Source organism: Perissodus microlepis, chromosome 17, assembly GCF_051167445.1.
Source record: "Perissodus microlepis isolate ML-2025 ecotype Zambia chromosome 17, ASM5116744v1, whole genome shotgun sequence".
NCBI lineage: Eukaryota > Metazoa > Chordata > Actinopteri > Cichliformes > Cichlidae > Perissodus > Perissodus microlepis.
The window spans coordinates 36,026,454-36,045,613 of NC_140477.1; the positions used below are offsets into that span (position 1 = coordinate 36,026,454).

General features: G+C 39.1%; 1 protein-coding gene across 2 annotated transcripts; it reads left to right on the forward strand.

The window, feature by feature from the left end:
• The first annotated feature begins 1,158 nt into the window (after positions 1–1,158).
• sult4a1 (sulfotransferase family 4A, member 1) lies at positions 1,159–18,912 on the forward strand. Of its 2 annotated transcripts, none has more exons than XM_084909509.1 (7): positions 1,159–1,522; positions 5,873–6,003; positions 8,869–8,949; positions 9,436–9,562; positions 9,677–9,771; positions 11,014–11,152; positions 15,679–15,877. In XM_084909509.1, exons 1-7 carry the CDS (start codon positions 1,354–1,356, stop codon positions 15,681–15,683), a joined length of 747 nt encoding a protein of 248 aa, XP_084765635.1. In that variant the 5' UTR covers positions 1,159–1,353; the 3' UTR covers positions 15,684–15,877. The 2 variants fall into 2 exon arrangements, with proteins under 2 accessions (XP_084765635.1, XP_084765634.1); XM_084909508.1 differs by lacking the exon at positions 15,679–15,877 and adding an exon at positions 15,886–18,912 and having other exon boundaries at positions 1,161–1,522.
• The last annotated feature ends 248 nt before the right edge of the window (positions 18,913–19,160 follow it).

Here is a 19,160-nt window from a genome sequence, read left to right on the forward strand (position 1 = left end):
CAAACAATAATGGAATGATATTTTGTAATGATTGTGAAGGCACATGTTTGAAATGTTTGAAATAAAAATGAACTGAACTGAACTGAGTCATCAACTCGATCATCTTATTCCACTTAAATGACATGTCAAAGCAATATAAAACATGATGTCGTAAGTAATTTGAAAGTCTTCCTATTACCGAGTTAGTACGAAGGCAGCACGGGTTACTGAGGCTTGTCACATGAGCCAATCCATCCAATCAGTAGAAAGGTTTGACTCCGAGACGTCACAACACCTAAAAAATGTGACAACAAAGTACAAGTTAAAAAAGACAATGGGCAACATTAACAGTATATGAAAGTTCTTTCTTTAAAACCATTTCACTGTGTTTTAGGCTTCGTTTATATTGATAAAATGTTTTTGAAGATAAATCCACAATGGTAACATAACATGAAAAGATATAGAACTAAAAGATTGAAATGTCTTATCTGTTCTTTGCGGGAATAAAACTGACAGATGAAGTGCGAATGCATGTTTCACAAAGGGCTAGACATTTCTTTTTTGACTTTATTTTCCAAATTTTTTTATTTTATTTTTTATTTTATTTTTATTTTTTAGAAATGTAAGAAAATTTCAAACTAAAATGCCACGTTTAAATAATTTAGTAGTTTCTAGAAATCACTTTACCAGCAGTAACACCTTTCAGTCTTCTTATGTAAGACTCCACAGGCTTTGCACACCTGCATCTAAGCAGTTAATCCTATTCTTCCTGATAGATCCAATCAAGCTCTGCCATATTAGATGGAAATTATCTGTAACCTGCTATCATCAGGTCCTATTTAACCACACAGATTGAATAACTTTATCATGCAATAACTCCAGAAGTGTTCTGGTTGTTTGTTTTAGGTCGTTGTCTTGCTGAGAGGGGTGCTAGTGCACCAGTCTCAGGTCACTGCGCTCTGGAGCAGGTTTTCTTTTTTGTGTTTGGCTCCATGCAATCTGTACCCGAAGTCATGCTGTATCAACACAACATGCGGTCATCATCACCAGCCTCATAACCCAATAGTTCTGTTTTGTCTGTGGAACGAGTTTGCTTCTGCAGGGCGCGCGCATCCTCATGCCTGCTGAGTGGTCCTGATGCTGGTTCTCATGCACGCGTATTACATCACTTCTCTGTTGCGCCATTGGCTGAGGGTCAACTCCTCCGCCCTCCGCCGCGAGCCACAGCATCCCGACGCAAAGCAGCGCTGTTTCAAGCAACCTCATCACGGTCATCATCTTCTTACCTTTAAATACATCAAACCACACGTACACAAAGCTGTTCACGTGGGTGTGCGCATTTTCTTTTTCCTGCACTGGCGGCTCGTTTCGACGATGGCCGAGAGCGAGGCAGATACGCCGAGCACGCCGATTGAGTTTGAGAGCAAATACTTCGAGTTTGATGGAGTGCGGCTGCCGCCCTTCTGCAGGGGAAAGATGGAGGAAATCGCCAACTTCTCCCTTAGAAGTAGCGACATATGGATTGTGACGTACCCAAAGTCAGGTAAACGAGCCACCACACCACCCTGTGCACGAGTGTCTTCGTGCCTTCGCATTTCTTGCTGCTCGCTACTGCAGCAGTTTCTGCAGGCCTCTCTTGTTATTATCAAAGTTTAACAACACGAATAAAACACGAATGCACAGGTAGCCCGTATCTAGTATCAGTCACAGGGTTCATTTTGCGTAGCACGCAGGTATCACGGTATCGTGAGAGTTGCAAATCCGTTCACTTTATTGCAGTGGGTGGATGACGATATCTGTTTATGATGCTTGTGCAGTAGAACTACTTTTTATAGGCCTCTATCAAGCATGTACACATAGCATCAGCAGCCAGTACTTCATAATCAAATATCAGCAAATAAATGAGTCAGACTGATTAGATCGATTAATGGCTGGCTGAAACACATCAGTGCAGCCTCCACAACTACTGTGGCCTTCATCATCCACCTCACTCGCATGAGCACTTCTAGAAGTTGGTGTTTACATCTATCCTCAGAGTGTCTTTGCGCAGCGCTGCTGCATGCGTCGTGCCCTGCTGTGCGCTGGGTGGGTCCGGTCATGTGACAGGTGGTGGGCAGCTGGAGCAGTGCTTGCAGAAGGCCAGAAGGAGTTTGAATATTCAGAGTTTAGTTGCATTTCTATGTAGCACAGCAGAAGAAAGCAACCCAAAGGACGGGGTGGTGACCATCGGGGATGTTTTGAAAGTTTTTGGCACAGGGTGGTTGATGGGGCCCAAAGGAATCAGAATATCTGATCATAAATGCATTTGCCAATGAAGCAGAACCTTTAAGGAAAAATCGAATTTTACTTATTATTAAAAAGGTTTTATAAGCAAAATGTAGTTATACTACTATACACTATATACTATACTATATATACTATACTATACTATACTATATACTTTGGGATCATAACTGTTGCTTTATTACAGCTTCATTAAAGTGTGTGAAACATCACGTTTTAATGTTGTTGTCCATAAGACTTACTTACATAAAGATAATTAGCTTTAGCTATAATAATATAGTCCATTCTAAAAATAGAACAATGTAATAATGTACGATTAACGGTACTCTAGACCAATGACATATTAAAAGGGGTGGTTTTCATTTAGTTTTGCCTCTTTAACCACCCTATACGCTCCTACAGTGTACATCTGGATAGATGCATGCATAGAAGAGCATTACAGATAGCTGTAAGCCACAGAGGCACTTGAGAGGAGCACATGTCTTCTCAGATCTTGCCACTGCACTATTTTGTTCAATGTCAAACATTTTTTTTGATCCAGTGTGCTGTCAAGACAAGAAACACTGGTATTGCACACTAAAGTTCTTTATACTTTTCTTTAAAAAACAAACAGTCACAGGAACACTTCAGAAGAACTCTATAAATTCAGCACAGCATCATTAAATTAGTTTATTTGTTAGTGCCTATTATACAGTCATAATGGCTCAGAAGTTACAAATACACCCAACAACCCAACACACTCACTTAGAACTGAAGCACAGACTCAGAAATCTCCAGAGAACACTGGTGGGATTTCAAAGTAATGCTTTTTTCCCCTGGATTAGAGCCAGTGACATTTGATAAGGTCACCAGAGCTAAAATTATTGGGAACAGCAGTCACAGATGCCAAGAATGATCCCTTTCATAAGTTTATCACAGCGGGATCAGGAATGATCCGTCACATTTGTACACCAAAACAGTGCATGTTTGAGCAGAACTTGGTGTCCTTGGCACGCAGCTGGTCTCCTGAGGTTCTCTGCAATATTCTGCAAATATTCATTTTAACCAGTTACAACTTTGTGCATCCAAGCAATCTTTGTTTTTAAGCTTAAACAAGCTTTATATATCTGTAGTCTTTTGGTGCATAGGAGAAAGAAAGCACATGTCAGGCCACATGGCTGGGATGCTGCAGAGCTATGATGCCATTGGCTTACATGTGATCATCTTAGCCAATAGGATTAGCAGCACTCCATAAACCAAAGGGAGGGGGTGAGCGATATGGTATTACTTAGGTCTGTTTCATGTGTCATACTGTATACTTGCACATCCTTGAAGTTAGTGCAATCAGGAGGTCTGGCTCCACAAACATATTGAACTTTTATCAGGGATTTTGTTTCCCCTTTTTAAACCACAACTGTCTTTAAGCCATGACTGTTCATTTTCCTTAAAACATGCGTTAGGTAGCTTTAGGCAAAAATTCTAAACACATGGTCAAAGGAGTTAGAAAGACTGGAAAACAGCAGAGTTTGAAAGAGGTGAGCTGGGAGAGTCTGCAATGTGCTCCTGAGTATCCTGCAGCTTTATGCTCCATGCATTTAGAAACTCTATGTCAGTGTGTGCTACACTGATTTGGTCTTTCTTTCTTTAATCTGTCTCTAGCATTTCCATCAGCTTTATGGGAATCCAGTATCAAAGTCTCATATTAAACATATGATAAGTGAAACTTCCAAACATAATATCCATATGCTAACCATACGTTCCATATGTTCACTTATAATCAAGTGAAGAATTTGAAATAAAGATAAGGACTTTAATTTTTTACTAGGAAGGAGGTATGAAATATGCATTGTGATGTATTTAAATTAAAACCTGCTACTGATGTGGATCAAAATTTAACAAAAATGCATCCAGAAAAAAGAAACAGACATAATATCAAACATAATATAACAAAAACTCAGCACAATGCTTCTTGGCAGTAAATCTTATATCATTGGAGAGCCTGTTTATTTCCCTCAAAATCGTGCAACATTTGCAAGGAAAATGCAAAGTTGAGTACGTGAGTTGCACCTATGAAAAGCTTGTCAAATCTTCTCTGGCAATGACAAACAGTTTATTCTGCTTTTGACTCTTGTTTTAAGCTTCTGGTACCCCAGGTACAGACAATAAGGTGCCCGATAGGCGCCTGTGAGCATGAAGTATTTGCTCCAAGCAGTTTCTAATGTTTCAGTCACAGCAGATATGTGACTGAAACATTAAGCACTTGTCAAAATTAGGCTGCTTACATGCTCAACCTTTAAACACATTGTACTAAAAACATAAACTGGTAACCCGTCCTGGTTACCAGTTATCACAGCATGACAGAATGACATCATATTGAATGAGGATCCAGTTTGAAAATGAACTCATTGCCATTGCTGCTGGTGCAATCCAGACACATGATGGGCTCCAGTTTTCATCTTTCACCAAGACTTACTGTTTCAGTTAACAAAATCAGTTTATATTATTTTATATTGTTTAATGCGTCATGATCTGCATTCAAGCTTAGGTTGCTTAGGCTGATTTATACACTCTGTGCAGGCAAATTAATGCTTTCCATAAAAATTAGTTCTTTATGATTTTTTTGCAGAATCTCTAGGATTTTTGATAAATTATTTTCATTCTTTGTTGCTAAATTAGATGAAAAAAGTGATTCTTTTGTACTTACAGAAAAAAGAGATTTTCAAAATGACCCCAAACTGTTGTGCAATTGAATATGTGTAAAAATCATCCATCATTTGAATCTCAGAGTTATTATGAGAACAGTGTTCTCTGGTAATCTTTGTATCCCAGGCCCCTAGTAGAGGTTTTTTTAAACTTTTAGTTGTAAGCCGCAAATGATTTTTTTCCGTCTATCAAATACAACTGAACCCTTTAAGGAGTGAAACACACTACATAACTGCTGCTAATGTGTTATAAAAATTTTCTTTTAGAACAAGAAAGCTTTTACTTAAAAACTTTCTTATGCAATTTATTAGGTTTCAAAGCCAGTATGGGGCTAACTTCACTTAATTTTTCTCTAAGTGAGAGTAGTCAGTCTTATTCATATCACCCTGTAATGTAGAACACTGGCAAGCCTTTAAGTTATTAAGAAACAAGCTGGGATGAATTGATTGCATCGTGTTAAAGTGCTGACTTTTTCCATTGCTTAACAGAGAGGCGTCCTTCAAGTTTCACATGGTGTGATCTGCATCTGTGAGCCAAACTGCCCATAAATCTTTGGACTGGCAACAAATAAGACATTAATAATGTGAGAATGGTAATGTTTTGTAACTAGTGATTAAATGGTCACAATGTAATTGATTAGGGTGCCTGAAAAAGTGGAAACAGTAAATAATTTCTTCCAAGATGTCTTTTAGTGACGCACACACTTTTACATGTGACTCATTGAGTTCCCATGGATGAATTAAGGCCTCAAAGAGTGTTTGGGTGTTCTGTGCTGCAGTACGTAGGAAGATATTAGCCACCTCTGTCTTTAGGCAATAGTTAGTTTGAATTAATCCAAGCTCATCAGCTGTGGATCCAGCAACTTTCACTGTTTCATGCTGCAGTTTGACTTTTGTCATTGTTTATTCTGTCTTTTCTGTCATTGCAGGCACCAGTCTACTTCAGGAAGTTGTGTATCTAGTGAGTCAGGGAGCAGACCCTGATGAGATTGGCCTTATGAACATTGATGAACAGCTGCCTGTTTTAGAATACCCACAACCTGGGCTGGACATCATACAGGTAGAGTGAGTCACTGACATCACAGTAGCAGATACTCAGCACCATAACCAATTTAGAACTAAGGCAGCAGATGAGATTAAGTTGTTCGATCTGGTAAAACAATGCAAAATCTAGTCTGCTAACTTAGCCTTCCACTGTAGCCATGTTAATGGGTAACTGGTTCAAGACTTACTGTCATAAGTCTTGCTTATAAATGCAGATAATTTAGAAAAGGTAATAAAAAGCAAAGTCATCAAATAACTACCAAAAGTTTGAAAATTACATTACTGCAAATGAAATCCTACTTTTACCTCCCAGATATACTGTTTATTTGCATTAACTGAGCTGAGACTACAAATGGAAACTTGAAAGTTAAAAATCTTGTCCCTTGGATATAGATTCCTCACAGGCATATATCTGTTTATTCCTATAGATTTAGGAATGAATAATTGTGTGGATTACATTATGACAACATTAAAACGAACTAACTGCTGATTTAGATCAGCCCGTTCTCACTCCCGAAGCGTAACATCCTGACGATTTGTCACGTCCCACGGCGTTCCTGAGGAACGCGAAAGGCGACCTTCGGCGTTCTTAAGGTACACGCCGGGTTATGGGTGAAATACAGTAGAATGACGGTCCCACGGTAAAAGACGTTCCAGCCACGTATTCTAACCATAACCTTATCCCTAACCTTAACCAGCACTGTAATGACGTGAAATAGTGTTTTTCAAAGCGATTTGAGGAAAATGAACGAACATGTGTGGATGGATTCCAAATGGTTCTCACATTTCCTCATTTTTCCGATCTCGTCATTTGTTCACACTGCAAGTTTTAATGCTCAATTCCGATTTTTTGATCAAATCCGATTTTTTTGTCTGCTTGTTCACACTACAAATAAAATGTGACAGCAAACGCTCTCTAGTGTGAACCCTCAAAGCGGCCCGCATGCACAAAAGAAGACGTCACAACGCGCTCTGTTTAGACCCAGACCAACAGTATTGTTTGACTGATGGCCTTAATATAAAGACTTGTTTCGGACTTTACGTTTCCCAATCTTGCTTTAAGTTATAAAGTTATTTTGTTATTTACATTTGGCCTAATAATGATCCTTATTGCTGTTTTAGAGGAGCGCTGCTTTAAAGGATAGTTTCAGATTTCTGTCAGAATCTGCAGATTATACAGTACAAATAAAATGTTCACGTTTCTCCAACGTTGTCTTCCCAGCAGTTTCACGGGATGGTCAGGAAGCGTTCACCATGTCTTCTCCGGCGCTGATAATTGGCGTCTGTCTTGTGTCAGTGACGTAAAAGACGGATTTAATGCGACATGACCATCAAACAGCAGTCGCTTTCTAAAACATCAGATATGTATCGGATTCAGGACCACATACGAAAGTGACCCAGGTCGGATTTGTGCCGTTCACACTGTCATAGCATGATCGGATATGAGTCGCTTAGGGTCAAAAAAGTCGGATTTGATGCGCTTTCGCCTGCAATGTGAACGTGTTGGGTGCCTGGAAGCGTAACATGTTGACGGTTTGTCACCTAGCGTAAAATATTACGCCTCGGGAGTAGGGCTGGGCCATATCATACCGTTCACGGTAATACCGGTATAATGTTGGGCAACAATAAGAAAATGAAATATTGCGATAGAATATGGGTAAAACGCGCATGCGCAGTGCCTTTGTTTTCATACGCACATGGTGGAAAAAGCATGGCGGCGACGCAGAATGAGGAGGGCGAAAGTGGATCGTTGAATGAAACAGATGAACCAGAACTGATTTGTTAAAATGCTGCAGCTTCAGTGGTGTGGAACTGGTTTAGCTTTCGTCCCTCAGATACACAACAAAGCACTATTTTTGGTAGAGCATGCTAGCGGGCCGTCGTTATTACCGTGTTTTTTGGAAAATACGGCACACTTAAAATCAATCCTTTGATTTTTCTGAAAATCGTCAGTGCCCCTTATAATCCCGTGAGCCTTATGTATGAATTCTGGTTGTGTTTACTGACCTCGAAACAAAGCGCTCGAAAATCTGTCAAATGTGTCAGTACGACTTTGCTAAGCTACGAAGCCGCACCGCTTGATGGATTGTCGGAGCATTACGGCTATCGTAGGCAGGAGCCTCGCGGAGTGATACGTACTGTGCTTCAACATAATATTACTGTATTGTGTGTGTTTAACCTCTTTTTAGGTTTTGTGGATATTATACATGGTTATGCTGAGGATACATCGGCCAGTTTCCACTGGAAATGCCTTTTGGTTAAACTGTCAGCAAGGAATTTGCATTTGCACTGTTACATTTTTATATAACTTTAATGCACATAAAAAACAGCTGCTTGTTTAAGTGAAAATACATTGATGGGTTTTTTTTGTTGCACTAATAAAGTTGTGGAGTTGTAAAGTATTTTGTCTAGTGTCAATTATTTCGTCAGTTATATCGTTATCACAAATTTTCAAATGTATATCATGATAAATATTTTTGGTCACATCGCCCTGCTCTACTCGGGAGTGAGAACGTGTTGTTTAGATCTATAACATAAGGAGATGCTGGTAGTGGTCTCTATGTTTGACCAGCACCATCAAACTGATGCTAATGCTGCAGTAAGGTTATTGTCTATCAGGCTGCTCTTTGGTTTGTTTTTGTTTCACCACCAGTAACAATGACCTCATCTGGTGTTAGTAAGATTTTTATTGGGGGAACTTTTGTAGGACCTCTTCCAGGGTCGTAAAATGTTATATGAGACACTCTACTGGCTAAAACTCAAACACTTCAGTCGTGTCAAAGCTGCAGATTTCTTGGACAAATGTACAGAGTTGCACAAGTTTTCTGTAGGACATGATGGGAAAAGTTCAGTGCAGATTCACTGTGTTTGTCTTTCACAGGAGCTGTCGTCACCTCGTTTGATCAAAAGCCATCTTCCCTATCGATTCCTCCCTACAGCCATGCACAATGGAGAGGCTAAGGTTAGTTCTCTAAGAGGCTGAGTTCATCAAATCAACAAGTAAACAGGGAGATTCAGCAGTCATTTTTATTTCACTAAAACACAGAGGTAATATATCAACCTAGTATCACGACAAAAAGTCAAATAGACCGCTTTGCCTCATGTACGTGCACGCAGGAGCTGCAGTAAAACATCAGATGGAGATATTCCATTTCAAGCCAACATGAAAATAATCACGGGAAAGTGTTTAGACATTATTAACACTCTTACATGTAGATACATTTTAGCTGCCTAGCTTTATCGTTTCTGGCATTTAAGCACCCTGAAATGTACGTCATACGTCTTTTGGTCAATACAGACTTTAAATATATTATCTCCCACTGCTGGTAATGCAACTTCTGTCCATGAAATGGACACGGTGGACCAGCGTGTCTGTTACATGCCTTGCCGTGATACTGGGTTAAATCTATACTTCCTGTTTACAGCGAGTACTGTTGCCCTCTTCCAGGTGATCTACATGGCTCGAAACCCTAAGGATTTGGTGGTATCCTACTACCAGTTTCACCGCTCTCTCAGGACCATGAGCTACCGGGGAACCTTCCAGGAATTCTGCCGGCGCTTCATGAATGATAAACGTGAGTATATAGATTAATAGAAGATTTGGACATTTCATGTAATCCACTCCATAGAAGCCCTGTCCTGTTTTGTCGAGTCCCTGTATCTCACTGATTGATACTTTTCCTTTATAGTGGGATATGGTTCCTGGTTTGAACATGTTCAGGAATTTTGGGAACACCGTATGGATTCTAATGTCCTTTTCTTGAAATATGAAGACATGTACAAGGTAATATCACAACTGTTTTTTGGGCCCTTTTAGCATCTTATTGCTAGTTCATGGAAACTTACACCCAGCTGTCTGCCCCTGACAGATGACTTTACTGAATTTTGTGTGCAACGTAGGCAGTAAATTAGGGGGAAATTGCTCCTATGGTGCCTGGATTTTCTGAGCAGGCATTCTGGCCTTGAACATACCCATATGGAAAAGAAATAGTAAAAACTTATATGATTTACTCATGAAAGTGGCGACTTTCTCATTACTTTCATATATTGTTTTAGTAAGTATCCAAAACATACAAGTTTCATTATATAATTTTTCAAGGGACCTTATATCTGTTCTCACTCTTGTATGCTTTTCATACAAGTTTCACACAAGACAGATACAAACTTTATAAGATTTATATATATCTTTTCCATATGGGTAGTTTTTGCCCTCTTAGTAGTTTGACTAAGGAACTCAATAGGATAAAAATCAAGAAGCATTGAATATTTCCAACTAAACCAAAAATCTATTTTAATAGAAATGTGTTTATATAATATGTTTTTGATATTTCACATTAATTTGTTATCTATTTGACATTTATGCTCTTCTTTATGCTCTATGGGCGTGAAACTTACCAGCCTGTATCAACGCATAAGGGCATAGATAACATCAGAGGTTCAAGGCACCAGCTACTGATTGATAAAACAGTACGTCAGGACTCTAAGATCAGGCAGACCAATCTTAGAAGACACACAGGATAGCTGCAAGTACCAAGTATCCAAATACATTTCCACCGTTCATCAGGTACCCAGCTGGAGTAGTAATCTGAACGAGTTCAATGTCACTGATGTCACAATATGAAAACTTTTCACGATGCAAGGAGGCTCAACCTTCAGCACACCGAGGGTATACGGGCAACAGAAAGAGGGGGAGGGAGGATTAATGCGTGTCAAATCCAGGAGGAAACACAAGCATCCATGAATACATCAGAAAGCTGCTCCAAGAATCCCTTTGGAAGAATCATTTTGCTATATATGCAGTTATTTTCCTTAATTGATTACAATTGTAGGAACAATTGTATTGTTCGTAGTTATTGTTCCTCTATCACCAAGACCGTGTACAGTAAGCGTAGGGTAACTGTGTGTTTTCTCTAGCCATGATTAAGAAAGCAGAATCACGCATTAGCGTTATTTTAACAACAAAACATTTTCTCTGTGTTTGTTTGTTACATTTGCTTTCATAGATTTTTCTTCCTCTCCTCTTCAGGATCTGGGGACATTAGTGGAACAACTGGCACGTTTCCTGGGTGTTTCCTGTGACAAGGCTCAGCTGGAAGGCATGGTGGAGAGCTGCAACCAGCTCATTGAGCAGTGCTGCAACTCAGAGGCACTGTCCATGTGCAGAGGTGAGTGGGAGAGGAAAGCTCAGTCCCTTTCATCTGCTAAGCTGGCTTATTTTGTTCTGGGCACAGACAGCATAAAACATGCACATACCGACTGAGACAACATCCATTGGTTTAGGACTCTACACTCTGAGCAGAGGGAGCAGTGCTAATTTAAGAGCTAACACTAGTTAGCTATATTCACAAGTTGTCTCCATAAACTGTATGGGTGCAACAAAAAACCCCACAAATAGTTACAGACTAATAAAGCAATTGAATGCACCCACCAAAACTGCAACACAATCTTCACACAGAAAGCCATAATTAGTCAAATCATGCAAACACAGTGAAGACGCCCATCGTAGCCCGACGCCTATCAGAACGAGCTACAGACACTCATTAATCAAGGCCACTAACTCAAATATCCAGGTGGATGTAATTCACCTCAGGTAAGGTTCTTATAAAGAGGGGATCTTATCTATCGGCAAGTAAAGGGAACTGCAGTTTTTGTGATTTCCATGTTCATTTTACAGCTCTGGAGGTTGTTCATTGAGTCTTCTGAATAGGCAGTTTAACTGTATGTATGGTGATTACCTGTATAGATATGATGCAATATGTTAGTTGATTAATCAGGAGAAAATCAAATGTGTCTGATGTTATATTTTTATCTATTATTTGTATTATTTTGAACTATTTTCCAAGTGGGGCTAAGGGTAACACATAAATACCAATATAAAAACAGGACATACTCTGGTTTACAAAATCCAAGCACAGAGCAGGCAGCTGTAATATGTCACCGCTAGTGGTGGCTGTGTAACATCTTAGAACAGGGGTCCACAGACTGTAGGCCAGAAGTGACCCACCAAAGGGTCCATTCCACCCCCACTGATATCTCTGTGAGTATGCAGAGGAATAGAGTGCAGGAATATCAGACTCTACTGTTAAGATTGGTGCTGCTGCTCTGAGTTTGTGCATCTAAACCTAAAGCAATGCCTCCCGTTGTTTACATTATGTCTGTGTGTAGTATGAAGAGTAAAATACCTGGAAAAATGAATGAACACAGAAGAACAAATTCAAACAAATGCTGCAAACAAGAAAGAGTACCAGGAAAACACAAATCTTACAGGACATTGCCCACTTTACATTTCCATGAATAAGTGCAAAAAATGCAGTTTCTGGTAGAAGATTGGGTAAGCTCATTGTGGTAGGATTGCCAAATGCCCAAAGCAGTGGAGGAGAATGGAATTTTATGCGTTGCTCACGTCAGTGAAAAGTTAATTATATAGCAGCTTCTCTTTCAAAATCACTGCCCTTTAATGCTACTTAATGCTACTAAAGAAAGTAGCAGCTGGGTCAGATCTTTTTGCTGTTTGCTGAGAGTTGTTAGTTTCTTACAGTGCTTACCTCCTTGTTAACTCTTGTGGTGATACTACAATATTGTGTAGTTTGATTTCTGTATGCTCCATGTAGGTGTATTCAAACTTTTTTGTTTATAGCAGTTTCATTGTTTTTCATTCTGTTCCCATTAGCTGATAGGATGCAAATAATCGAAGCTAATCATATTTGGGGTCAAATTCAATACAAACTAGTGCAGACAAACTCAGACAACAACTAAATCACTAACTATAACTCTCGACCGCTGCAAAGGAAATGTGTAGCATTGCAGATTACACATTTCCTAAAGTCAAACACACCATAAATTATTTAATGTACACTGAGCTTATAGACAACATTTTTTAAGGGGAGATAACTAAATTGATTTGTGTTGGTTAGTTATTAATGTCCCTGGAGACGATAGTTATGTTGCAAGAGTTTGTGTATGCAGACCAGTCTCAGGTCACTGACCTGTAGTAAACAGAGCAAAAGCTTACCCATGCAAATTTACCTAATACTAATAATATATCTCACAGCTGGACTAATAATCTGATACAAGCTAAATACATCCACATCTAAGTTGTTCCTTATGTAAACTATAATGACATTACAATGAGATTAGGACTTTATGAAGAGAAACACCTTTCTGTTTCAGGAGTTTAGATCATCACGCAGTGTCATAGTCAATACTTTACACTCCAGGTTAGCACAAGGCTACTTAACATTAGCTTCTTAGTAATTCAGTCACTCAGAGCTCTTGGTGCACAATACTACTTTAACTCATGTAGTCAGTGATTTATAACACATATGACTCGGGACTTGACAGTAGGTCTTCACATAGCAAGGGGCAGGTGTTAGACACAGAGTTTAGGATAAACCCTGCACTCCACTGAGTCTCAGTCCTCAGGACCTCACACAGCCCCCCTAACAGAGAAGTTCACCTTTACATAATGATTCTCATTTATCTTAAATGCGTTTTCATAAAGACACCAGTGTAAAAATTGAACTTACATGGTTTGATTTAAGTTAGGGCATTAATTGCCCCTTTATTCAGTGTGCTCATCTTTGAGCCTCTATTCTGTGCTGCTCTTGGTAATTAGTGAAATGAACTGACTGCGTCTACATAACTGAGCACAATGTTAGAAAATCACCCAAAGAACTTTACACTTCTATGGGTGCAGCTTTGGAAATGCTGTTCACAAACACATAGCTGACACTGTACTTCTTTGGACAAACCCTGAAAGCAGGTTTTTGATGTCATAAGAAAATTGTTGTTAAATGTGACCCTTGTTATCACAATGAGAGCTTTGATCACTCGCTTCATCTTTATTAACTTTACTGTATGAAACTCTCTTAAACTGACAACTGAAGTTATTAAGCTAACTGTGAATTTATTATTTAAAATGGGCTGATCACTCCATCAGGTCTACACCTCTGATCAGTAAATGTTAACATACATGCTGGATGAGTTGGGAGGTAAATACTATGTTTAACTATGTTTAATTATTTATATACTGAGTTTTAAACGAGTGAATGTTAAATTGTTTGATTAATGCAAAGACAAGTTCTGTGAAAAATATATAAATTTGTGAAAAACCTTTTGACTGGAAGGATTATGAGCTTGGTTTATTAATGTGCATCAAGTGCCGATGTTAAGATAGTTAATTTAAAGGTTTGGTGTTTTCTCAATATGACCAAATATTAAGAATATGGTTTCAAAGAGAAACACACACTGAACACGAGCCTGCTAACAATGCTTATACTGGCATTTAAATTTATACAGCTTTCATCAATAGATGTTTCCAGTTTGCCTCACACACTACATGGTTTCATGGTCACATAGCAGCTAGTTAGTGTGTGCTTGTGGGTCAGCCAGTGCCTTCTATGACAGTTACAGGTGATAGCTACCAAGGCTCTGTGACAATCAATCACAGCAACTGCTAGTAACAAATTGCAGCCGGTAGGGGGATTCTCATTTTTTAATCAGCGGTTCGATGTAGTCACCAACTGATCTCCGGGTATGTGTGACTGGGACCTAAGAATTTAAAGCTTAACTTTATCAAAATGATCACAGAAGAAAACAAGATGATGTGATTCAACTGTAGGATGGTTTGAATACAGAACAAGTTATAGTTAAATTAGTTATGGCGTTAATTTAATTTAAATTGTTTTGGTTAAATTAAAAATGAGTTGTGCCAAGGTTACCTGCATGACATTTTAGCAAGAAAGAACAGAAGAACAGATGACTATGTGATTGAATATTTTTGGATTATTGCATAATGCATTCTGATGAAAACATTATAGCACCAGTGTGTCTGACTCTGCACTGCAGACTGTAGTTTAACGCTGGAGTGTTGTGCAGGATGTGACTGCGTTTGTTTTGATTGAACCTTTCATGAGTTCCATGTACAGTCATATGAAAAAGAAAACTGTCAAATGATGAACTTGAGCAGTAACTTGAAGTGTCCCCTGTTTTCTGTGTGACCTCCAGTCCCTTCAGTAGTTGAGGAAATCTGGCCTACTCCTTCATGTCATTGTTCAGTTCACTGAGGTTGGAGGAACTGTGTTTATGCATATCTATCTTAAGGTACTTCCACAATCGAGTTGAGCTCTGGACTTTGACTGGGCTATTGCAAGACCTTGACTCTTTTCTGTTCCAATCATTTTCATGTTGCATGACCCAGTTTTGGCCACGCTCTAGCTGTTGACCTTACATTTGACTCTAGAGTACTTTGGTATACAGAAGTCTACACGGTGACTGCAACAAGTCCAGGTCCTGTAGCTGCAAAACGAACCCAATCATCACCTTTCCACTGCTATGCTTGAAGGATTTCCACTTGGTCTCTTCTGTCCAAAGGACGTTGTTCCAGATCTGTTGTCCTTTGTTCAGAGAAAGCTTTGCAAATGCGGTCAAGTTCATTTTAGAGAGAATAGGCTTTTTTCAAACAAGCCATACTTGATCTGTCATTTTGTAATTGTGCTTTCTGAAGCTACTTAATTCCTACAGAAACAGTAAGGGTGCGCATAGTTTTTCACATGAGTGTACATGTGTTTTACATTTGTTTCCTTATTTGTTATCATTTTGGTTTATGTGTATATTTAGTTTTTTATGTTCACTTACAGTTCCTGTCATCTGTTTTTGTTCTATGTTTTTCCATCTGTTTTTTTCCTTTTAGTCTAAGGAAGTCTGGTGTTTGATCTGCTATAGGTTAGAGAGCTGACAGTCAGTCTGATCTGTCACATACACACTGCAACTGGTGAGTCACTGCCGTGCCGGGCTGCATTCAGTCTGCAGCAGAAATACGCTCAATAAGTTTTGGTGTTTTGAGCACAAATAAAGACGGTGCTTATTAAAATCCTTACTACGCTCCATTTCCCTGTAGGTCGTGTTGGTCTGTGGAAAGATATCTTCACCGTGTCTATGAATGAAAAGTTTGATGCGGTATACAGACAGAAGATGGGGAAGTCCGACCTGACCTTTGACTTCTGCCTGTGAGGAACGCCTGACCATCTCTCCGTATCACCTCCCGACTCACTTATCTATGCTAGCTCATTTCCTGTCGAAACCCAAGCTCCTACATCTTCCCTCAGTCAATCTGAAGTTCAATAGTTCAACCTAACAGTGAGCTCTCACTAAAAGACTTTTCACATATGCAATCCCATGTCAGCAGAAATCAGAAGTCACACTGTTGTGGAGATTACCGAATTTTTTAAATCAATAGTTAAACCAAATCTCCCTCAGCCCCTACCTCCACTGCTGTGTATGTTTATAGTATATATCGACTAGATTAGGGTCAGCCACTGAACTGAAGTCTTGGTGAGTGGATTCATAACAGGAATTTAACCTGTATGCAGATATTTGTGATGAAAAACGTTGGAAATGAACGGGGAAAGCAACGACCTGGGGTCATGTTATAGTTGTCCTCAAACATGCTAAGGACAACACTAACAATGTTGAGTCAGCACTAGTTGAAGGAAAAAAACGATACTTTGAACCACCAACTGTTTGGCAGCATTATGGACACGACCTTGAGCTGTTGTCGAAGAGTTGTATGTTTACCATAAGTCCAGAATATTCAGGAGCCACAGTCATTTATCGCTGTGGCCATTTGACAAACATAAGCTCTGTTTTGGTCTCCGCTAAAATAACGATGAAAAATATTAGGTAGACGAATAGTGCTCGCCATCAACTTGTAGGTAAGACTGTGTGAGGACAGTCGATAGGCGCAGCAGCAGCGTATTTCTGGAAATGGGTTAGAAAAAACCAAAACGATGAGCTACAATGCTAAAAACTTCTTCATCGGGTTGTCGCTATGAGCAACAACTTTGAGATTACACAAAATGTTTTGACCAGTTTTTACTGTAAACATATTTATCACGCAGTCTGCCAGATCTTTTATTTGTGATCTATATAAAATACCTTTATTTAAACAGGGAAGGCTTTGAGAGCAGGCTCTCTTTTACAAGGACCCCCTGGTTATAACACACATGAAAACGTTTACTTTGACTCATAACATAAAAATAATATAAAGAAACCTCTTGAATTATGTATAAAATCATAACAGATAGAAACTGAATAAAACAAAAATAATATTGCATCAGAAAGAAGCAAGTATGATGCAAATATCCATAATCGATTTATTGCAGCATTTTCCTACATTGGTATTATTGTGATAAATTTAAAGGACTAAACAGTCTTGGTACCAAGTATAGTGTGAAGTTGAAATATAAGCAAGAAGACACATCCAATATTCCCATGAAGTTTGCCAATAAGAGCTCTGTAAATAAATAAAGTCCAGTGTTGTTCTCGTCTCACTGCCAGCAGCTGCTACCTTGCTTTCTTATATAAAGCATTGTAATGTTTTCTAAATCTGCTCCCAGATTTGAAACTGAGGGTGGACTGAGGCCGAGTCAGGGGAAAGCATATCGATGATTTCAACACGATTCAAAACAAATAAAACATTGCTTTCTGCATCACTGGGGAATACAAGCCTTAATTTATAGAACAATGTCAGCTTTTCTGTGAAAGACATTTTTATTCCACTAATATAATTTGAAAGCATAACTTGTCATTAATGCAGAAATCTGGGTATTTACAGCAGGTGTCCTGGTAAAAGTAGTAAAACTCACTACAGTGTAACTATTAACCATCCTCCTGATGTCAGCATACATTTGGTGCGAGTTCAACAATTATTTTTAGATTAATTAACGTTTAAAACTGCTTGGCGATTAGAGGGCTCTGCTCTGCATCAGCTACAAATATTTGGACACGTCTGATGTGAGTGTGTATGAGATGTGTTGTTAATCCTGAAACATGTCACCTGACTACATCAGGGCCCCGTCAAATTCATTGACTGTGTCTAGATCCACACAGTAGTGGTCGGGTCAGGTCTGGAAACATTGACATAAATGGATATTTATGCCATCAAATTCATCTAAAACAGCTTTTGTCACATAAAAGAATTGCAATACTGGATTTAAAGAAGAAGTTATGTTATCTGCTGTTTACAAGCATTTGGCTGAAAGTAATGGAATGTCGCCCTCTGGTGGTCTAAATGAGGAGCTGCACTCACTTGCATATGTCGTGTTTTGAAGGCAGTTTTGGGCATCATAATTGATGTTGGGTCACCTGGGGGGGGTAAAACCTGATGACAGAGCTGATACACCAGCGCTGAGCTGAAGCATAAGGATCATTTGGAGTGCATTATTTCTTTTTAAATTACTTTTAAGCTTTGACAAAAATCGGTGTTGGGGACACAGATCTGTTGGACTCATCGTAAGTTCCTACTGCTAATCCCACGCATTTGATCTTATGCGTGGGGCCAGTTGTTGCGACATACGCACAAAATATAACCAGTTTTTTTTCTCTACAAAGAAGGGAACACAAAGGGAATCAAGCCTGTACCACCACAGTGAACAGTAAAATGTTTTTTTTCTCAGAAATGTCAGGTTTAAGAGGGGTGGGCAGAATATTAACCCATAACCAGCATTAACTGTGTTCTGCTACTCAGTGTAGGGCAACAACAGCACCACTGTCTAACTGGAGTCAGACTGGAATCAACCTGAGCATCACTTACAAACAGTATAGCACCTTCTACTCCTTCTCATCCTCTGTTGCTGCAGTAGTTCATGCAGACTAGTCCCTGCGCTCTACCTGACACATGTGAATGTCTTTATTGTGTGGATGTACACTACAACCTCAGCACAACTCTGCACATTCGTTTTTTCATTGTTCTTATTTCCTACTGTAACACTGTTTACAACCATTGGCAAGGCTTTAGCAAGTCCAACTCCACCTATCTTTTTATTTGGGTTTTTTATACATGCCTGTCTCTGTTTCAGGACATCCTTTTATTGTATTTGACATGCTTTGCTTGCTGGTTTATTAATAAAGTAATGTCTTCATGTGATATCCGATGGATGGGGAGTCTTTCTTTTAATTGCTATAATGCAATTTATTAAAAAAAAGTTTAGTTTTAAAATATTGTTACTGGTCAAATGGGGAATGAGAATCATTTACTCAGTTGTTTGCTCAGAAATCTTTGCTCTGAAAAACGAGGCTGACCACAGACATCTGGAAAGCACTGGGCTTCAGCACGTGAGACACATTATTCCTAATGACTGCATTGAGCCTTTTAGGTTCTAAACGGACATTTTT

Coding starts and splice junctions, on each gene's coding strand:
- sult4a1 (XM_084909508.1), top strand. CDS start 1,354: ATGGCCGAGAGCGAGGCAGATACGCCGAGCACGCCGATTGAGTTTGAG. Junction 1,523..5,872: donor TGTGACGTACCCAAAGTCAG/GTAAACGAGCCA, acceptor CTGTCATTGCAG/GCACCAGTCTACTTCAGGAA. Junction 8,950..9,435: donor TGCACAATGGAGAGGCTAAG/GTTAGTTCTCTA, acceptor GCCCTCTTCCAG/GTGATCTACATGGCTCGAAA.